This window comes from Rhinopithecus roxellana, chromosome 5 (genome assembly GCF_007565055.1).
Source record: "Rhinopithecus roxellana isolate Shanxi Qingling chromosome 5, ASM756505v1, whole genome shotgun sequence".
Classification (NCBI taxonomy): Eukaryota; Metazoa; Chordata; class Mammalia; order Primates; family Cercopithecidae; genus Rhinopithecus; species Rhinopithecus roxellana.
Genome location: NC_044553.1, coordinates 6,024,075 through 6,045,039, shown reverse-complemented (window position 1 = coordinate 6,045,039; position 20,965 = coordinate 6,024,075). Strand labels below are relative to the sequence as shown.

The 20,965-nt window shown below is 40.4% G+C and overlaps 1 protein-coding gene across 1 annotated transcript in view; it reads left to right on the top strand.

Annotated features, from left to right (window-relative positions):
• POLE2 (DNA polymerase epsilon 2, accessory subunit) overlaps positions 1-20,965 on the top strand; it is a 53,399-nt gene that overhangs the window by 28,736 nt on the left and 3,698 nt on the right. The window contains 9 exon segments of the mRNA XM_010389494.2: positions 11,822-11,994; positions 12,548-12,637; positions 12,805-12,859; positions 13,438-13,497; positions 13,585-13,662; positions 16,101-16,185; positions 16,187-16,210; positions 17,038-17,214; positions 20,442-20,509. Coding sequence (XP_010387796.2) covers positions 11,822-11,994; positions 12,548-12,637; positions 12,805-12,859; positions 13,438-13,497; positions 13,585-13,662; positions 16,101-16,185; positions 16,187-16,210; positions 17,038-17,214; positions 20,442-20,509 — 810 coding nt within the window.

The following is a 20,965-nucleotide window of genomic DNA, read 5'->3' as shown; positions in this document are numbered from 1 at the left end:
CTGAATGGTATTGCCTAGGTTTTCTTCTAGGGTTTTTATGGTTTTAGGTCTAACATTTAAGTCTTTAATCCATCTTGAATTAATTTTTGTATAAGGTGTAAGGAAGGGATCCAGTTTCAGCTTTCTACCTACGGCTAGCCAGTTTTCCCAGCACCATTTATTAAATAGGGAATCCTTTCCCCATTTCTTGTTTTTATCAGGTTTGTCAAAGACCAGATGGTTGTAAATGTGTGGTATTATTGCTGAGGGCTTTGTTCTGTTCCATTGGTCTATATCTCTGTTTTGGTACCAGTACCATGCTGTTTTGGTTACTGTAGCCTTGTAGTATAGTTTGAAGTCAGGTAGCATGATGCTTCTAGCTTTCTTCTTTTGGCTTAGAATTGTCTTGGCAATGCAGGCTCTTTTTTGGTTCCATATGAACTTTAGTTTTTTCCAATTCTGTGAAGAAAGTCATTGGTAGCTTGATGGGGATGGCATTGAATCTATAAATTATCTTGGGCAGTATCACCATTTTCATGATGTCGATTCTTTCTATCCATGAGCATGGAATGTTCTTCCATTTGTTTGTGTCCTCTTTTATTTTGTTGAGCAGTGATTTGTAGTTCTCCTTGAAGAGGTCCTTCACATCCCATGTAAGTTGAATTCCTAGGTATTTTATTCTCTTTGAAGCAGTTGTGAATGGGAGTTCACTCATGATTTGGCTCACTGTTTGTCTGTTATTGGTGTATAGGAATGCATGTGATTTTTGCACATTGATTTTGTATCCTGAGATTTTGCTGAAGTTGCTTATCAGCTTAAGGAGATTTTGGGCTGAGACAGTGGGGTTTTCTAAATATACAATCATGTCATCTGCAAACAGGGACAATTTGACTTCCTCTTTTCCTAATTGAATACGCTTTATTTCTTTATCCTGCCTGATTGCCCTGGCCAGAACTTCCAACACTATGTTGAATAGAAGTGGTGAGAGAGGGCATCCCTGTCTTGTGCCAGTTTTCAAAGGGAATGCTTCCAGTTTTTGCCCATTCAGTATGATATGGGCTGTGGGTCTGTCATAAATAGCTCTTATTATTTTGAGATACATCCCATCAATACCTAGTTTATTGAGAGTTTTTAGCATGAAGGCTGTTGAATTTTGTCAAAGGCCTTTTCTGCATCTATTGAGATAATCATGTGGTTTTTGTCTTTGGTTCTGTTTAAATGATGGATTACATTTATTGATTTGCATATGTTGAACCAGCCTTACATCCCAGGGATCAAGCCCACTTGATCATGGTAAATAAGCTTTCTGATGTGCTGCTGGATTCGGTTTGCCAGTATTTTATTGAGGATTTTTGCATCAATGTTCATCAGAGATATTGGCCTAAAATTCTCTTTTTTTGTTGTGTCTTTGCCAGGCTTTGGTATCAGGATGATGCTGGCCTCATAAAATGAGTTAGGGAGGATTCCCTTTGTTTCTATTGATTGGAATAGTTTCAGAAGGAATGGTACCAGCCCCTCTTTGTACCTCTGGTAGAATTCGGCTGTGAATCCATCTGGTCCTGGACTTTTTTTGGTTGGTAGGCTATTAATTATTGCTTCAATTTCAGAGCCTGTTATTGGTCTATTCAGGGATTCAACTTCTTCCTGGTTTAGTCTTGGGAGGGTGTATGTGTCCAGGAATTTATCCATTTATTCTAGATTTTCTAGTTTATTGCATAGAGATGTTTATAGTATTCTCTGATGGTAGTTTGTAGTTCTGTGGGATATATGGTGATATCCCCTTGATCATTTTTTAGTGCGTCCATTTGATTCTTCTCTCTTCTGTATTAGTCTTGCTAGCAGTCTATCAATTTTGTTGATCCTTTCAAAAAACCAGCTCCTGGATTCACTGATTTTTTGAAGGGTTTTTTGTGTCTCTATCTCCTTCAGTTCTGCTCTGATCTTAGTTATTTCTTGCCTTCTGCTAACTTTTGAATGTGTTTGTTCTTGCTTCTCTAGTTCTTTTCATTGTGATGTTAGGGTGTCAATTTTAGATCTTTCCTGCTTTCTCTTGTGGGCATTTAGTGCTATAAATTTCCCTCTACACACTGCTTTAAATGTGTCCCAGATATTTTGGTATGTTGTGTCTTTGTTCTCATTGGTTTCAAAGAACATCTTTATTTCTGCCTTCATTTCATTATGTACCCAGTAGTCATTCAGGAGCAGGTTGTTCAGTTTCCATGTAGTTGAGTGGTTTTGAGTGAGTTTCTTAATCCTGAGTTCTAGTTTAATTGCACTATAGTCTGAGAGACAGTTTGTTATAATTTCTGTTCTTTTACATTTGCTGAGGAGTGCTTTACTTTCAACTATGTGGTCAATTTTGGAATAAGTGCAGTGTGGTGCTGAGAAGAATGTATATTCTGTTGATTTGGGGCGGAGAGTTCTGTAGATGTCTATTAGGTCTGCTTGGTGCAGAGTTGAGTTCAATTCCTGGGTATCCTTGTTAACTTTCTGTCTCATTGATCTGTCTAATGTTGACCGTGGGGTGTTAAAATCTCCCATTATTATTGTGTGGGAGTCTAAGTCTCTGTAGGTCTCTAAGGACTTGCTTTATGAATGTGGGTGCTCCTGTATTGGGTGCATAAATATTTAGGATAGTTAGTTCTTCTTGTTGAATTGATCCCTTTACCATTATGTAATGGCCTTCTTTGTCTCTTTTGATCTTTGTTCATTTAAAGTCTGTTTTATCAGAGACTAGGATTGCAACCCCTGCTTTTTTTTGTTTTCCATTTGCTTGGTAGATCTCCCTCCACCCCTTTATTTTGAGCCTATGTGTGTCTCTGCACATGAGATGGGTCTCCTGAATACAGCACACTGATGGGTCTCAACTCTTTAACTAATTTGCCAGTCTGTGTCTTTTAATTCAAGCATTTAGCCCATTTACATTTAAGGTTAATATTGTTATGTGTGAATTTGATCCTGTCCTTATGATGTTAGCTGGTTATTTTGCTCATTAGTTGATGCAGTTCCTTCCTAGCATCGAAGGTCTTTACAATTTGGTATGTTTTTGCAGTGGCTGGTACCAGTTGTTCCTTTCCATGTTTAGTGCTTCCTTCAGGAGCTCTTGTAAGGCAGGCCTGGTAGTGACAAAATCTCAGCATTTGTTTGTTTGTAATGGATTTTATTTCTCCTTCACTTATGAAGCTTAGTTTGGCTGGATATGAAATTCTGGGTTGAAAATTCTTTTCTTTAAGAATGTTGAGTATTGGCCCCCACTGTCTTCTGGCTTGTAGAGTTTCTGCTGAGAGATCCGCTGTTAGTCTGATAGGCTTCCCTTTGTGGGTAACCCGACCTTTCTCTCTGGCTGCCCTTAAAATTTTTTTCCTTCATTTCAACTTTGGTGAATCTAACAATTATGTGTCTTGGAGTTGCTCTTCTTGAGGAGTATCTTTGTGGTATTCTCTGTATTTCCTGAATTTGAATGTTGACCTGCCTTGCTAGGTTGGGGAAGTTCTCCTGGATGATATCCTGAAGAGTGTTTTCCAACTTGGTTCCATCCTCCTCGTCACTTTCAGGTATACCAATCAAATGTAGATTTGGTGTTTTCACATAGTCCCATATTTCTTGGAGGCTTTGTTCATTTCTTTTTACTGTTTTTTCTCTAAACTTCTCTCTTCATTTCATTCATTTGATCTTCAATCACTGATACCCTTTCTTCCAGTTGATCAAATCGGCTACTGAAGCTTGTTGCATGTGTCACGTAGTTCTCATGCCATGGTTTTCAGCTCCATCAGGTCATTTAAGGTCTTCTCTACGCTGTTTATTCAAGTTAGCCATTCGCCTAATCTTTTTTCAAGGTTTTTAGCTTCTTTGCGATGGGTTCGAACATCCTCCTTTAGCTTGGAGCAGTTTGTTATTACCGATTGTCTGAAGCCTTCTTCTCTCAACTTATCAAAGTCATTTTCTGTCCAGCTTTGTTCTGTTGCTGGCGAGGAGCTGCGTTCCTTTGGAGAAGAAAAGGCGCTCTGATTTTTAGAATTTTCAGCTTTTCTGCTCTGGTTTCTCCCTATCTTTGTGGTTTTGTCCACCTTTGGTCTTTGACGATGGTGACGTACAGATGGGGTTTTGGTGTAGATGTCCTTTCTGTTTGTTAGTTTTCCTTCTAACAGTCAGGACCCTAAGCTGCAGGTCTATTGTAGTTTGCTGGAGGTCCACTCCAGACCCTGTTTGCCTGGGTATCACCAGCGGAGGCTGCAGAACAGCAAATATTGCAGAACAGCAAATGTTGCTGCCTGATCCTTCCTCTGGAAGTTTTGTCTCACAGGAGCACTGGGCTGTATGAGGTGTCAGTTGGCCCCTACTGGGAGGTGTCTCCCAGTTAGGCTACTCGGGTCAGGGACCCACTTGAGGAAGCAGTCTGTTCTCAGATCTCAAACTCCATGCTGGGAGAACCACAACTCTCTTCAAAGGTGTCAGACAGGGAAGTGTAAGTCTGCAGAAGTTTCTACTGTCTTTTGTTCAGCTATGCCCCGCCCACAGTGGTAGAGTCTACAGAGTCAGGCAGGCCTCCTTGAGCTGCAGTGGGCTCCACCCAGTTCAAACTTCCTGGCCGCTTTGTTTACCTATTCATGCCTCAGCAATGGCAGATGCCCCTCCCCCAGCCTCGCTGTGCCTTGCAGTTTGATCTCAGACTGCTGTGCTAGCAGTAAGCGAGGCTCTGTGTGCGTGGGATCCTCTGAGCCAGGCGTGGGATATAATCTCCTGGTGTGCCATTTGCTAAGACTGTTGGAAAAGTGCAGTATTAGGGTGGGAGTGTCCCGATTTTCCAGGTACCGTCTGTCACAGCTTCCTTGGCTAGGAAAGGGAATTCCCTGACCCCTTGCACTTCCTGAGTGAGTTGATGCCCCACCCCGCTTCGGCTCACACTCTGTGGGCTGCACCCATTGTCTGACAAGCCCCAGTGAGATGAACTGAGTTCCTCAGTTGGAAATCCAGAAATCACCTGTCTTGTGCATTGCTCATGCTTGGAGCTGTAGACTGGAGCTGTTCCTATTCGGCCATCTTGGAACCTCAAGCACCGTGGTGTTTTTGTTTTGTACAAACTTCAGAATTACTACTTTGGAAGAGAGGTATATTTGAGTTGGCTGGCTGTCAGTTTACCGTTTGTTTCTCTTCAGCCAAGAGATCATTATTATAATGTTTCAAATAATTTTCCACATAAATTATACCATTTTCTCTACATCCAGCTGTTCAGTATATGCTTAGTAAACCAAAGGACTGGTAATGAGGTGTAATAAAGTACATTAAAATGAAATAATCATTTTATTCTTGTTAGGATTATAAATTACTTTTCTCTTAAACTGCCTTCAAAATACAAAATTCAGGGTGCTAAATCTGGTGGCAGACAATCAACTCAACAACTAATATTTTACTGAGTTTTTTTATGTGTAAAATACTGTTTTAGAAATAAGTGCAAATAGGTCTACAGCATGGTCCTATCCTAAAGAGATCTACACTGACTTAATAGCCTCCCTACCATTGTGTAGTTAATGCAAATAATTTTTTTAATGGAAGATGTGAGTAAGGGTTTTCTGAAGTTTAATTTCTCAATATTTAGCTTAATAGGTGTTTCTGTGATGCTCTGGTTTATGTTTGGGTATATGCTTAACTGAAGTCATCATATAATTATATCTACTTACTGCATTCCTCTAGCAACCGCAAAATTATTACCGTACCTTTGAAAATGCCAGTTGGTCCACTTGGTGGGAACAATATCAGTTACCATGTCTAAGGGCTCACAGTGTACTAAGTACTGTGCCCTATCTGCTTTCTGTACATTATCACTTTTATTCCTTCTAGTAAACCTGTGCAGTAGACATGAGTTTAGTTTTTTTGCATGAAGAGTTAGGTTAAGAAGTGTTGATTTCGGAGGCTGAGGTGGGTGGATTGCTTGAGCTGTGGAGTTCAGGACTAGCCTGGGCAACACGGTGAAACCCTGTCTCTATTAAAAATACAAAAATTAGCCAGGTGTGGTGGCATGTGCTTGTAGTCCTAGCTACTTGGGCGGGACAATCGCTTGAACTTTGGAGGTGGAGGCTGCAGTGAGCCGAGATCCTGCCACTGCACTCCAGCCTGGGCGACACACTGAGACTTTGTCCCTCTACCCCCCAAAAAAGAAGGGTTGGGTAATTTTTCCACGGTCACAAACTTTTTTTTAAGATGTAGTTTCACTCTTGTTGCCCAGGCTGGAGTGCAATGGCACCATCTCAGCTCACCGCAACCTCTACCTCCCGGTTTCAAATGATTCTCCTGCCTCAGCCTCCCAAGTAGCTGGGATTAGAGGCATGTGCCACCTCACTCAGCTAATTTTGTATTTTTAGTAGAGACGGGGTTTTGCCATGTTAGTCAGGCTGGTCTTGAACTCCCGACTTCAGGTGATCCACCCGCCTCGGCCTTCCAGAGGGAGGCTGGGATTATAGGTGTGAGCCACTGAGCCCGGCCCAAACTTTTTAGTGTTAGAGATGTGCTTTGATCCCCAGGTTTCTGACTCAAGCTGGTATGCTGCACTGGAAAAGTAGTTGGGTCTTGAAAAAAAAAAGTTTTTTTCTTATTAACAATGTAGTTTATGATTGCAAAAAAAAATTAGAAAATATACAAAGGCACACAAAAGGAAAGGAAAATCACCTGTAATTTTACTAAACAGAGAAAACACTGTTAACATTACTTTTTTTTTTTTTTTTTTTTTTTTTTTTGAGGCGGAGTCTTGCTCTGTCGCCCTGGACTGGAGTGCAGTGGCCAGATCTCAGCTCACTGCAAGCTCCGCCTCCCGGGTTTACTCCATTCTCCTGCCTCAGCCTCCCGAGTAGCTGGGACTACAGGCGCCCGCCACCTCGCCCAGCTAGTTTTCGTATTTTTAGTAGAGACGGGGTTTCACCGTGTTAGCCAGGATGGTCTCGATCTCCTGACCTCGTGATCCGCCCGTCTCGGCCTCCCAAAGAACATTACTTTTTATATGTATATACAGTTGTGTATTACATAGCAACAGGGATACATCGTGAGAAATGTGTTGTTAGGTGATTATGTCATTGTGCAAACATCACAGTGTACTTACACAAACCTAGATGATATAGCCCACTGCACACTAAGGTTGTATGGTACAGCCTGTTGCTTGTATGCTACAAACCTGTATGACATGTTGCTGTATTGAATACTATAGGCAACTGTAATACAATGATAAGTATTTGTCTATCTAGATGTAGAAAAGATAAAGTAAAACTATGGTGTAAAAGATAAAATTGGTACACCTATATAGAGCACTTATCATGAATGGAAGTTACAGGACTGGAAGTTGCTCTGGGTGAGTCAGTGAGTGAGTAGTGAGTGAATCTGAAGGCCTAGGACATTACTGTACACTACTGTAGGCTATTAACACTGTACACTGAGGCTACACTAAATTTGTTTAAAAAGAGTTTTCTTTTTTTTTGAGATGGAGTCTCACTCTGTCGCCCAGGCTGGAGTGCAGTGGTGTGATCTCAGCTCATTGCAAGCTCCGCCTCCTGGGTTCACGCCATTCTCCTGCCTCGGCCTCCTGAGTAGCTGGGACTACAGGCGCCTGCCAGCATTCCCGGCTAATTTTTTGTATTTTTAGTAGAGACGGGGTTTCACTGTGTTAGCCAGGATGGTCTCGATCTCCTACCTCGTGATCCGCCCGCCTCGGCCTCCCAAAGTGCTGGGATTACAGGCGTGAGCCATCGCCCCCGGCCAAAAAAAGTTTTCTTTCTTCAGTAAGAAATTAACCTAGGCTGGGCACAGTGGCTTACACCTGTAATCAATCCTAGCACTTTGGGAGGCTGAAGTGAATATTGCTTAAGGCCAGGAGTTTACGACCAGCCTAAACAGCATAAAAAAACCTCATCTCTACCAACAACAACAACAACAACAAAATTGGCTGGGTGTGGCAGCGTGTACCTATAGTCCTAGCTACTTGGTGAGCTGAAGTGGCAGCATTGCTCGAGCGAGCCCAGGAGTTCAGGGCTGCTGTCAATTATGATTGTGCCACTGTACTCCAGCCAGAGTGACAAAGCAAGACCCTGTCTCAAAAGAAAAATTTTTTGGCCGGGCGCGGTGGCTCAAGCCTGTAATCCCAGCACTTTGGGAGGCCGAGACGGGCGGATCACAAGGTCAGGAGATCGAGACCATCCTGGCTAAGCCGGTGAAACCCCGTCTCTACTAAAAAATATTTAAAAAAAACTAGCCGGGCGAGGTGGCGGGGGCTTGTAGTCCTAGCTACTCGGGAGGCTGAGGCAGGAGAATGGCGTAAACCCGGGAGGCGGAGCTTGCAGTGAGCTGAGATCCAGCCACTGCACTCCAGCCTGGGCCACAGAGCGAGACTCCGTCTCAAAAAAAAAAAAGAAGCAAAAAAAAATTTTTTTTAATGAAATTAACTGTAGTTTACTATAACATTCTTACTTTAGAAACTTTAAAAAATTTTAAACTTCTTGACTCTTTTGTAATAAACAGCTTAAAACAAACACATTGTACAGCTGCACAAAAATTGTTTCTTTATATCCTGATTTTGTAAGCTTTTTTCTTTTATTGATTAATTGACTTACTGACAGAATCTTACTCTCTCTTCAGGCTGGATTATAGCTCATTGCAACCTCAAATTCCTGGACATAAGTGTTCCTCCTGCCTCAGCTTCCCAAGTAGCTAGGAATGCTAATTTAAAAAAATTTTTGTGTAGGGATTAGTCGGCGGGGGGGGGGTCTCACTATGTTACTCAGGCTGGTCTTGAACTCCTGGCCTCAAGCAGTCCTCCTGTCTCAGCCTCCCATAGTGCTGTGATTACAGGCATGAGCCACTGTGCTCAGCCACTTTTTTCCATCTTTATATTTTCTAAAAATGTTTTTTCTTAAAAACTAAGACAAATGTATTAACCTACGCCTATACACTGCTAGAGTCATCAGTATCACTATCTTTCACCTCCACATCTTTTCCACTGGAAGGTCTTCAGGGGCAATAATTCATGGAGCTGCCATCTGTAGTAACAATGCGTTCTTCTTGAAGGACCTCCTGAAGGACCTGCCTGAGGCTGTTTTACAGTTAACTTAAAAAAAAAAAAAGTAGAAGGAGTACACTCTAAAATAATGATTAAAAGTACAGTAAATGTTTACATATTTACTAGTAACATAGTCATTTATTATTGTTATCAAGTGTTACATATTGTACATTATTGTATGTGCTCTACTTTCCTGCAACTGGCAGCTCAGTAGGTTGTATACACCAGTGTTTCTACAAACACAGTAATGTGTGGCACTAGGACATTTTGACAGCTAAGATGTCACTAGGCAATAAGAGCTTTTCAGTTCCATTGTCATTCTATGAAACCACTCATATATGCAGTCCGTCATTGCCAAAACGTGTTATGCTGTGCACGACTGTCCATATATAGTAGATCCTCATTATTTACAGATTTGTGCTAAAATGTTTTTGTACCTCCTAAAGTCAATACTAAAGGTGCTTTAGTCATTTATGCTCAGCAGAACAGCAAAACATTTTGAGTCACCTGGCATGCATGTTCCCAGCTGAAGTCGAACAAGACCACACTGCCCTCTTGTTTCAGCCTCATTAAGAGATGACCAGAGGGGCCAGGGGCGGTGGCTCACGCCTGTAATCCCAGCACTTTGGGAGGCCAGGGCGGGCGGATCACTAGATCAGGAGATCAAGACCATCCTGGCTAACACGATGAAACCCTGTCTCTACTAAAAAAAGAAAAAAAAATTAGTGGGGGTGGTGGCGGACGCCTGTAGTCCAGCTACTCAGGAGGCTGGGGCAGGAGAATGGCATGAACCCAGGAGGCGGAGTCTGCAGTGAGCCAAGATCACGCCATTGCACTCCAGCCTGGGTGACAGAGCGAGACTCATCTCAAAAAGAAAAAAAAAAAAGAGAGATGACCAGAGGACAGAGACTGCAGGGAACAGTACAGGGTAGTGCAAGAAGCTCTGGCCCTGGGGCCAGTTGTGAGTGGGGTGGCGGGGGGGGGAGCATTTGAATCTTAGCTCTGGCACTTGTTTTTGGAGCAACCTCAGACAAGTCACTTAAACTTTTCTCATTTGTAAATTAGAATCTACCAGGATAAATTCGTTTTAGGACTTAAGACTATAAACAATCCATGTATATATATGTACAAATTTTCTCATGGAGCAGTGGTTCAGTGTTTGCCAATTCATTGTGGAGATTTTATAGAACATGACTATCACTAATAACAAGAATCAACTGGCTGGGCATGGTGGGCTCATGCCTGTAATCCCAGCACTTTGGGAGGCCGAGGAGGGCGAATCATTTGGGGTCAGGAGTTCAAGACCAGCCTGACCAACATGGTGAAACCCCATCTGTACTAAAAATACAAAATTGGCTGGATGTGGTGGCACGTGCCTGTAATCCTAGCTACTTGGGAGACTAAGGCAGGAGAATTGCTTGAACCTGGGAGACAAAGGTTGCAGTGAGCTGAGATTGCACCATGCACCACTGCACTCCAGCCTGGGAGACAGAGTGAGACTCCATCTTTAAAAAAAAAAAAAAAAAAAAAAGGAAATCAACTATAACAGGGTATGTATGTGTATCTGGAGAGTTTCTTTTTATGCATGAATGCAGAGGTCTATATTCCCTTTTTTTGGTACTATAAATGGATACATACTGTACCTTGCTTTGTACGTGTTTTTCATCTAATAATATGCTATCAGCATTTTCTATTACTGTGAAATATTGTTTTATAGCATGATTTGTGACATTTAGGAAATATGTTTTGAGCACATACTGTTTTGCCACTAGGTGGGGGAGACAGACATGAAAGAATCGCCCAATTACAATTGACCAATTACAATTTTTTTTTTTTGAGACTAAATCTTGCTTTATCGCCCAAGCTGGAGTGCAGTGGCACGATCTTGGCTCACTACAACCTCCGTCTCCTAGGTTCAAGCGATCCTCCTGCCTCAGCCTCCCAAGTAGCTGGGATTATAGGTGCCTGGCACCACACCTGACTAATTTTCATATTTTTAGTAGAGACTGGGTGGATTTCACCATGTTGGTCAGGCTGGTTTTGAACTCCTGACATCAAGCAATGCCCCCACCTCGGCCTCCCAAAGTGCTGGGATTACAGGTGTGAGCCACCCTGGCCTGATTACAAATTTGATAAGATCTGCAAAGGAGAAGCGCAGGTTCCTATGAAAGTGTATAATGGGAAAATCTAACCTCTTTTGGGATCCTCAGAGGAGGCCTCTGGGGTATTTGCATTTAAGCTGGGAACTGCAAGATGTCAGTGTAGACTGGGCAAGAGTGGTCGAGGCTGGGAGTGTGTAGATTACCCACTTTCCTACTGACCCTTGCTTGGTGAGCGTTGAATAAAACCAAGCTTTGAAGGAACCGTTGAATAATTTTTTTCACAGTTCTTGGATATAGGCTAGTCTCTGTATATATCCTTAATTCCTTAGGATTAACCATTCCAGAAGTGGAATTACTTGGGCAGATGGTTAGCACATATTTTGAGGTTTCTATTAGGTATTGTTCAAATGGTGTACTCATTTCTCTTACTTTCAGCGACATAGGAAATTGTTATTTTAATGTTTGCTTTAGTCAGTTTTAAGACACAGATATAGCCTATTATTTTATTTACTGCTTCCATATTGCTTGTCTTATTTTAGAATATTTAGATAACCTTTGTACTTTTAAAGTATTACAAAGAGTACATTTTCACCTATTTACACTGGAAAATAACTTCATTAGATAAAAAGAAGCTAAGTGTATAAAATTATTAGAAAAATATCTCTAGTAGTATATAGAAGATAATTATGTTATAATTATCTAGGGCATACTATGGAAATATTAATTTTTTTGGAGGTCCTTCTAATACATCTGTGAAGACTTCTGCAAAACTAAAACAACTAGAAGAGGAGAATAAAGATGCTATGTTTGTGTTTTTATCTGATGTTTGGTTGGACCAGGTGGAAGTATTGGAAAAACTTCGCATAATGTTTGCTGGTAGGTCTTATTTTTTTTCTTCTTTCTTGAACTCTTATGAGGGTTCATATCTTAAAACTTTTTGAGTATTATATTTATCTTTTTGAGTATTCTATTTTAAAAAAACACTGAGTTAACAATGAGATAATTTAAATTAGATTTCATTTTAAAGACTTAAATTTTTACATTAAGAACAAAACCTGTGTGTGTGTTTATAGTCATGATAAATAAGAATTGGTCCTGAAGTTCAAGACCAGCTGGCCAACATAGTGAGACCCCATCTCTAAACAAAAACAAAAACAAACTGGGTTTAAGTGTGAGCCTATTACCTTGGGCATGTTATTTAACCTAAGTCTCAGATTATATGGACATTCTAAGGAGTAATTAAGCCAGTGCAGGCCTGGCCTATAGTAAGTGCCCAATAAATGAGTACTGTTATTAGTATTATTTTAGTAAGTTATTAAAATGTTATTTTAATTAAAATAAATTTTTATTATTAAAAAGTCATAGTTAAAGGTTTTTAACTTGATTTGTAGACTAGAAAAGTATTGTTCATTACTCTTTTATTCTTTAGGTTATTCACCAGCACCTCCAACCTGCTTTATTCTGTGTGGTAATTTTTCATCTGCACCATATGGAAAAAATCAAGTTCAAGCTTTGAAAGGTATTAAGGGTCTATTTAATAAGAAGTGTTTCTATAGTCATATAAACTAAAGTAATAAGGAATTATCCATAATATTTTAATTAAGAATATACAGAATTGTGTCTAATCAAATATAATTTTTATGGCATTATATGCAAATTTAATTCAATACCTTTTTAAAATTTTAGATTCCCTAAAAACCTTGGCAGATATAATATGTGAATACCCAGATATTCACCAAAGGTAATGATCTCACCACTATATATCTTTTTCACCATTTTGCTTAAAAAAAAACCAAAAAATGAATTTTTGTTTTATCAGCAATAATTATTACAAAACTAAGGAAGAAAGATAAAGTTGAGAAAATTAAAAAAGCTAAGAGATAAAGTTATCCTCACATTGTACTAGAGGTTTATAATGAAAAGTACTGAAAGGGATAGAGGTAATTTCAGCCATACTTGGAATTTCTTCGTGACATTACTCTTAAGAGTCTAGAGCTTCACTCTCCAATATGATAGTCACTGGCCACATGTCTCTTTAAATTTAAGTTTAATTGAAGTTAAATAAAATATAAAATTCAGTCCATCAGCTATGCTAGCCACAATTCAAGTGTTCAATTGGACAGTGCGGATATAGAACTTTTCTATCATCACATTACTAGACAGTGTTGGTCTGGAGACTTAATAGTTCATTTATTATAATGCATGAAATTTAAACATTTTTTAATTTTAAAGTGAAAACAAAGGGAATAACTTGTTTTTAAGCTATTGGATAGTGTTACAATAATATTTTGAAATGAATTGTGTTGAATTTTGCTACAGTAGTCGTTTTGTGTTTGTACCTGGTCCAGAGGATCCTGGATTTGGTTCCATCTTACCAAGGTAAGTTTTGTTCAAATTTTTGCAACAGTGTAGAAAATGTTGTAAAATTTAAAAAGATAAACTATATCACATAAATTGTTTTTATAGGCCACCACTTGCTGAAAGCATCACTAATGAATTCAGACAAAGGGTACCATTTTCAGTTTTTACTACTAATCCTTGTAGGTAAGAATTAGTATTTTGTGTTAAACATTTTTCCTTTCATTTAAAAAATAACTCAGCCAGCTGCGGTGGCTCATACCTGTAATCTCAGCACTTTGAGAGGCCGAGGCAGGCAGGCTGCTTGAGCTCAGGAGTTCCAAGACCAGCTTGGGCAACACAGTGAAACCCATCTCTACAAAAAATACAAAAATTAGCTGGGTGTGGTGGCACACGCCTGTGGTTCTATTCAAGAGGCTGAGATGGGAGGATCGCTTGAGCCTGGTCGGTGGAGAGGTTGCAGTGAGCTGAGAATGCACTACTGCATTCCAGCCTGCAGCCTGGGCGACAGAGTGAGACCCTGTCTCAAACAAACAAAAAAAAAAACAGCAAAAAAAACCTAACTTGATTCCTAAAGTGTGTCTCTGAATTTCAACTGTTATGGAATAAATATAAGAAAATTTATTTTTGTTTTAGGTTTCTCAAAACTTTGAAAATAGTTTAACTATATTTAAATAATTTATTGGTAGTGAATTCAGACTCTTGAATAATGGATAGCGATTTAAAAATAGATACTATTATTACACATCCTTTAAGAAAGGTTACAAAGGAAGAATACAAAGATTACTTATTTACTGTTGGTATTGCTCATTGTAATCATGAATTCTTCCTGTAGGAATACTGTCAGAGTCAGCCTTGGTTGGCCTCTCTTTTCTGCCTACATTCACTCCTTTGCTGGCCTTCTCCAGTGTCCTCTGGCTTTAAGTATCATCTGTGTATTGACACCTCCCACATTTATATTTCCACCTCAACCTACCTTCCAAACTCCAGACTCAGGTATCCAGTTGCCTACTTATCACCATCCCAACCTAAGTGAACTCCTGATCTTCCTCCCCACCAGTGCCCCTAACCTCTTCTGTAGACTTCTCCATCTTAGTTCGTGGCACCTTCATGGCCTGAATAACAATTATTCCAGTTGTTCAGGCCAAACACTTTAGGGTTTCTCTCACATATGTTTTTTCAGGAAGTCCTATTAACTTCAAATTATATCCAGAATCTGCCACCTGTCTATACCTCCACCTCCACAACCCTCTACCACAGTGGTACCCAACCTTTTTGGCACCAGGGACTGGTTTTACAGGAGACAGTTTTTCCAGAGACCCCAGGGGGCTGGGGGTGATTTTGGGATGATTCAAGCATGTTACACTTATTGTGTACTTTATTTCTGTTATTATTACATTGTAATATATAATAAAACAATTATACAACTTACTGTAATATAGAATCAGTGGGAGCCCTGAGCCTGTTTTCCTGAAACTAGATGGTCCCATCTGGGGATGATGAGACAGTGACAGATCATCAGGCATTAGATTCTTATAAGGAGTGTGCAGCCTAGATCACTCACATGTGCAGTTCACAACCGGATTCATGCTCCTGTGAGAATCGAATGCCCATACCGATCTGACAGGAGGCAGAGGTCAGGATGTAATGCAACTGATGGGGAGTGGCTGTAGCTACAGATGAAGCTTTGCTTGTTTGCAGCCTGCAGCTCACCTCCCGCTGTGTGGTCCAGTTCTTAACAGACCATAGACTGCTACCAGTCCGTGGCCCAGGGGTTGAGGAGCCCTGCTCTGCCATCTTGTTGGCCTGGATTATTACAATAGCCTCCTAATTGGTCTCCAGCTTCTACCCCTTCCCCTCCATATTCTACTCTTAATGCAGTGTGAAAGTGATCCTGTAAAGCATAAGACATATCCAGTCCATCTTCCTGATCCTGGAAAAAGGGCCCCCTCATGTGATTTAGTGACAGCCATATCCTTGCAGTGGGAATCAAGGCCCTGTGTGATCTGGCCCCGTTCTCTCTGATTTCCTCTCCTCCCCATTTACTCCAGCCACCCTAGCTTCTCTTCTGTTTCTCAAGGATGCCAGGCGAGCTCCAGTCTGAGGGCCTGTGCTACATCTGTTCCCTTTGCCTGCAGTGCGCTTCCTCTGGATATCTGCTTGACTAAGTCCCTCTTCCGCTTCAAGCCTGTGCTCAAGTCATACTAAATTATGAGCCCTGCCTGTTCTGATCATCCTATTAATATGCCAGCCTTCTAGGCTCTCTCTTCCTACATATGTTATCCCTCTTAGCCTGTCTTTTTCTCATACACTTAATTATCTTAAAACATACTATATAATTATGTTTGCTTTTTATTTTCTTAGCCCCACTCCTCACTAGAATATAAACTGTATGAGGGCTGGGATCTCTTGGTTCTGTTCGCTAATCCCTAGAATGAGGTAGGCACATATTAAGAGCTCAATACATAGCTGTTAAATGAATGGATGAATAGACAGACTCTGGTTGAAGTTTTGTGTGGTGAACAGTTGATGTGGGAATGGGGTTGTATTCTAAGAGATTTTACCTTTAAAATTAATCTCATTTTTTTCTGAGAAGTCAAATTCAACTACTGTTTTCATTTCAGAATTCAGTACTGTACACAGGAAATGATTGTCTTCCGTGAAGATTTAGTAAATAAAATGTGCAGAAACTGCGTCCGTTTTCCTAGCTAGCAATTTGGCTATTCCTAATCATGTAAGTGAAACATCTTTTTTATTAAACTGTCTTACATGTTGCATTATATAAAATTTTATGAAGCCACTTAATAATTTGTCCTTGGGTTAGGACATTTATTTATGGTTCAAAATAGTTTGAACATACTTTTGTCAGTAAGTTAATTTTTGTTAGTGAAGTCAGTGTTTCACAGCTTTCTACCAAAGTGCATACCCTAAAGGACAGAGAAAAGCTGAGAATAAGCAGAAAATTTGTTTCAAGCTTTGTGTTTTACCTTTTAAACTCTTAAATCATACTTTAAAATATATGTATATTTGTTTTAATAAACTGTTCTTATTTATCCCATTGGTTACATATTTTATATAGTATGTCCATATCACAAGAATGTGCAGTATTTATCTTGTAGCTTCAAGGTTCCCTCACATACAGTTGTCAATCCCAGGTTACATATACCTCCGTTTGAGAAGTATGGAAATAGATGTTACAGAGCATTTGTGTTACTCATTTTATAATATTTAAAGTTTATGGACCAGGCGCAGTGGCTTATGCCTGTAATCCAAGCACTTTGGGAGGCTTGTTTGAGGCCAGGAGTTTGAGACCGGCCTGGGCAGCATAATGATGTATATATATATGTTATTATATGAAAACTCATAGACTTTTTTCCCCTAAAATACAGAATAGTTCATTTCGTTTTTAAATTAGTGTCTCCCAAAGCTCTGTGAGTCAAAGCTTTCCTAGTTGTTTCTCAAATTTTCTGGTTCCTTTTGGTTTAATTTGAAGTTATTTGTTTAGCTATTTTCACTTTTGCAAATGAACTGAAGTATGCTTTGTTTTGTGCTTTTTTGTAGTTTGTAAAGACTATCTTATCCCAAGGACATCTGACTCCCCTACCTCTTTATGTCTGCCCAGTGTATTGGGCATATGACTATGCTTTGAGAGTGTATCCTGTGCCCGATCTACTTGTCATTGCAGACAAATACGATCCCTTCACTATGACCAATACTGAATGCCTCTGCATAAACCCTGTAAGAATGTAATTAATCTTATATAGTCATTATTTGTCAAGATTAGAGTGCATTTTTTAATTTAAAATATGTATTTAGGCCGGGCGCGGTGGCTCAAGCCTGTAATCCCAGCACTTTGGGAGGCCGAGACGGGCGGATCACGAGGTCACAAGATCAAGACCATCCTGGCTAACACGGTGAAACCCCGTCTCTACTAAAAAATACAAAAAAAACAACTAGCCAGGCGAGGTGGTGGGCACCTGTAGTCCCAGCTACTCGGGAGGCTGAGGCAGGAGAATGGCATGAACCCAGGAGGCAGAGCTTGCAGTGAGCTGAGATCCGGCCACTGCATTCCAGCCTGGGCAACAGAGCGAGACTCCATCTCAAAAAAAAAAAAATATATATATATAATAAAATTACTGTTGAAGTAAAAATATGCTATTAATGAAACACTGAATTAAGTTTCTATACACAGAAAGTTCTTAAATTTTCAGTATAGTATGTGACTATAAAGTAATGTGACTTAAAAAAAAAAGCAAAAAAAAAAAAAAACACCATACCAAAACATGAATCCAAAACAGTATTTTCTCCTCTTTAAAACTTATATTGGGATTCCCTTCTGGGAATTGCTTCAGAGTCTGTATATTGGTGGTACCTGTTCTTTGAAAATGATTTTGATTTTTAGAAATTGCACAGGTCCCAAAAATCTAAGCCTGATTAATGTAGAAACCTCATTGGTACACATTTTATTACTTTTTATGTAGAACCTTGAAATTGCTTCAGAATTTTGACGTTGCTTCAGAATTTCTACAGAAATATAATTGACTTTTAGGCTGGGCGTGCTGGCTCATGCCTGTAATCTTAGCACTTTCGGAGGCCGAGGCGGGTGGATCATGAGGTCAGGAGTTCAAGACCAGCCTGACCAACATGGTGAAACCCCGTCTCTACTAAAAATTACAAAAATTAGCTGGGCATGGTGGCACACGCCTGCAATCCCAGCTACTCAGGACGCTGAGGCAGGAGAATTGCTTGAACCCGGGAGGCAGAGGTTGCAGTGAGTGGAGATCACGCCATTGCACTCCAGCCTGGGCAACAGAGCGAGACTCCATCTCAAAAAAAAAAAAGAAAAGAAATATAATTGACTTTTGAACTTGGAGAATAAATACTGCATAAACAATGACATAAGCACAGTTATGTCAAACAAAATATTATCTCCACTAGTGATTTTTGAATTGCATGCTTCCTTGATTCTTGTGAATTTTAGACTTTACTAATTTTTTGTTTCATCTGAGTAATTTTTAGAAACATCATGCCTTAGTTTTGGCATGATGCTGGACCTGTAATCCCAGCACTTTGGGAGGCCGAGGCAGGAAGATGGCTTGAGTCCAGGAGTTCACAACCAGCATGGGCAACATAGGAAGGGCCTGTCTCTACTTACTTTGCTTTCCTCAAACACACAGTTTGTCCGGCTTCCTCTAAGACGTGGCTTATCAGCCTTGGCACTTTCGACATTTTGGACCAAGTAATTTTTGGTTGTGGGGGCTATCCTGTGTACTGTAAGCTGTTTAGCAGCATCCCTGGCCTCTATCCACTAAATGCCAGTAGCATCCCCCAGCTGTAACAATCAGAAGTGTCTCCAGACATTGGCCAAATATCCCCCTGAGGGACAAAGTAGCCCTGGTTAAGAACGTCTGCTTTCGCCGGTCATGGTGGACAAAGTAGCCCTGGTTAAGAACGTCTGCTTTGGCCAGGCACGGTGGCTCACGCCTGTAATCCCAGCACTTTGGGAGGCCGAGGCGGGCGGATCACGAGGTCAGGAGATCGAGACCATCCTGGCTAACAAGGAGAAACCCCATCTCTACTAAAAATACAAAAAAAATTAGCGGGGCGTGGTGGCGGGCACCTGTAGTCCCAGCTACTCAGGAAGCTGAGGCAGGAGAATGGCATGAACCCGGGAGGTGGAGCTTGCAATGAGCCAAGATGGCGCCACTGCACTCCAGCCTGAGGGACAGAGCGAACCTGTCTCCAAAAAAAAAAAAAAAAAAAAAAAGTCTGCTTTAAGGATGAACACAGTTAACTGATTTGATTTGGTTTTATTGCTTAGAAATTTATGACCTCATTTTTATTCACATTGAAATAGTCTTTCATGGTGATCCTATATCCTTACTTAAACTTTGGGCATTCTAGTTAATGCTCTATTTGAATACAACTTATTTCTGAATTTTTCTACTTTTTCGTTCCTGTGAGTAAACCACCACCTCCTACACCATCATTATATCTTTTTTGCCTTATTTATACCTTTTGGGCAAGCTCAAAACTAGCTTTAGACATTACTTCATCCTTTCTTGAAGTTTATTCACATTAACGAATGCCTGCTATAGGCTAGGCGCTGGGTTCAGTGCTTGGGGCACAAAGACTGAAAAGACAGGGCCTCTGCTCAGCCACTTCAGAGTTTCATAGTAGACAATTGTATGTGTGATTATTGCTCAGTTGCTTTACAGGCACATAGGAAGGGAATCAAACAGGCACATAGGAATGCAAATCAGATTTGCATTAGAGGGAGGGGCAGGAAAGACTTCTTGAACTTGCTGATTGTCTCACATGCATATTTGGCATCACGCAGTCTATTTCTTATACTAAGTAGAGCTCCTCCTCAGCATTTCCAACCTCATCTTTTAGCATAAGACTGTCTAGCCAACTCGAAAGACTTGCTTCAAGTGGAGATATTTTATAGTAACAACTCTGTACAGAGATCATGTAAAAATCTGTTGTGTTACTTTATAGTCACATCTTGTCATTTTAAGTCATAACCAAGGAATTTAATTTAAAAAACAGGGATTATTTTATAAAACTTGAGTATTCAGCTGGGCACGGTGGCTCATGCCTATAATCCCAGCACTCTGAGAGGCCGAGGTGGGCAGATCACATGTGCCCAGGAGTTCAAGACCAGCCTGGGCAACACAGTGAAACCCCACCTGTCTTTACAAAAAAATACAAAACTTAGCTAGGCGTGGTGGCCCATGCCTGTGGTCCCAGCTACCTGGGAGGCTGAGGTGGGAAGATCGCTTGAATCCTGGAAATGGAGGTTGCAGTGAGATTGCCCCCACTGCACTCCAGCCTGGGTGATGAGAGTGAGACCGTGTCTCAAAAAAATAAAGAAATAAAATAAAATATATATATATAGTTTTTAAAAATTTATTTTAAAAAAAGTTGGAATATTCACTTACAGGCATTTTTCTCCCCCAAAGGGCTCTTTTCCAAGAAGTGGATTTTCATTCAAAGTTTTTTATCCTTCTAATAAGACAGTAGAAGATAGGTAAGTGTGTGCACAGACACAGTAAAAAAGATCTTTCTCTAGGTGTTAAATTACTGAAAATTAGATGTTCTATCAGTGTGTTGAGATTTTTTGAAAATGTCTACACTGGCCCGTAAGAAATATTATCGGCTGAGCTTATCATGGTTATGCTATGTGACACAGAATTGTGCATACATGACAGTACGTTTGTGTTGAAATAGATCAAGAACTGTTTTTTGGGGGAAATCTCAGGCCAGCTGTGGAGGTGGGCTAGTTCTCTTATAGGCTGACTCCTGATGATGTTCTCATTCTTCTGAGAGGTCAGCCCTACTTTCCCTTAAATTAACAGTGAGGGAGCTGTGTGTGAGTTTGGTGATGGTATGGGGTTGGAGTTACAGAAAGGTCTTGGGAGAGAAGAAAATAACTACCTAGTGGGTAGTAGTTTTCACAGAGTGATCTATATAGATCACCCACATC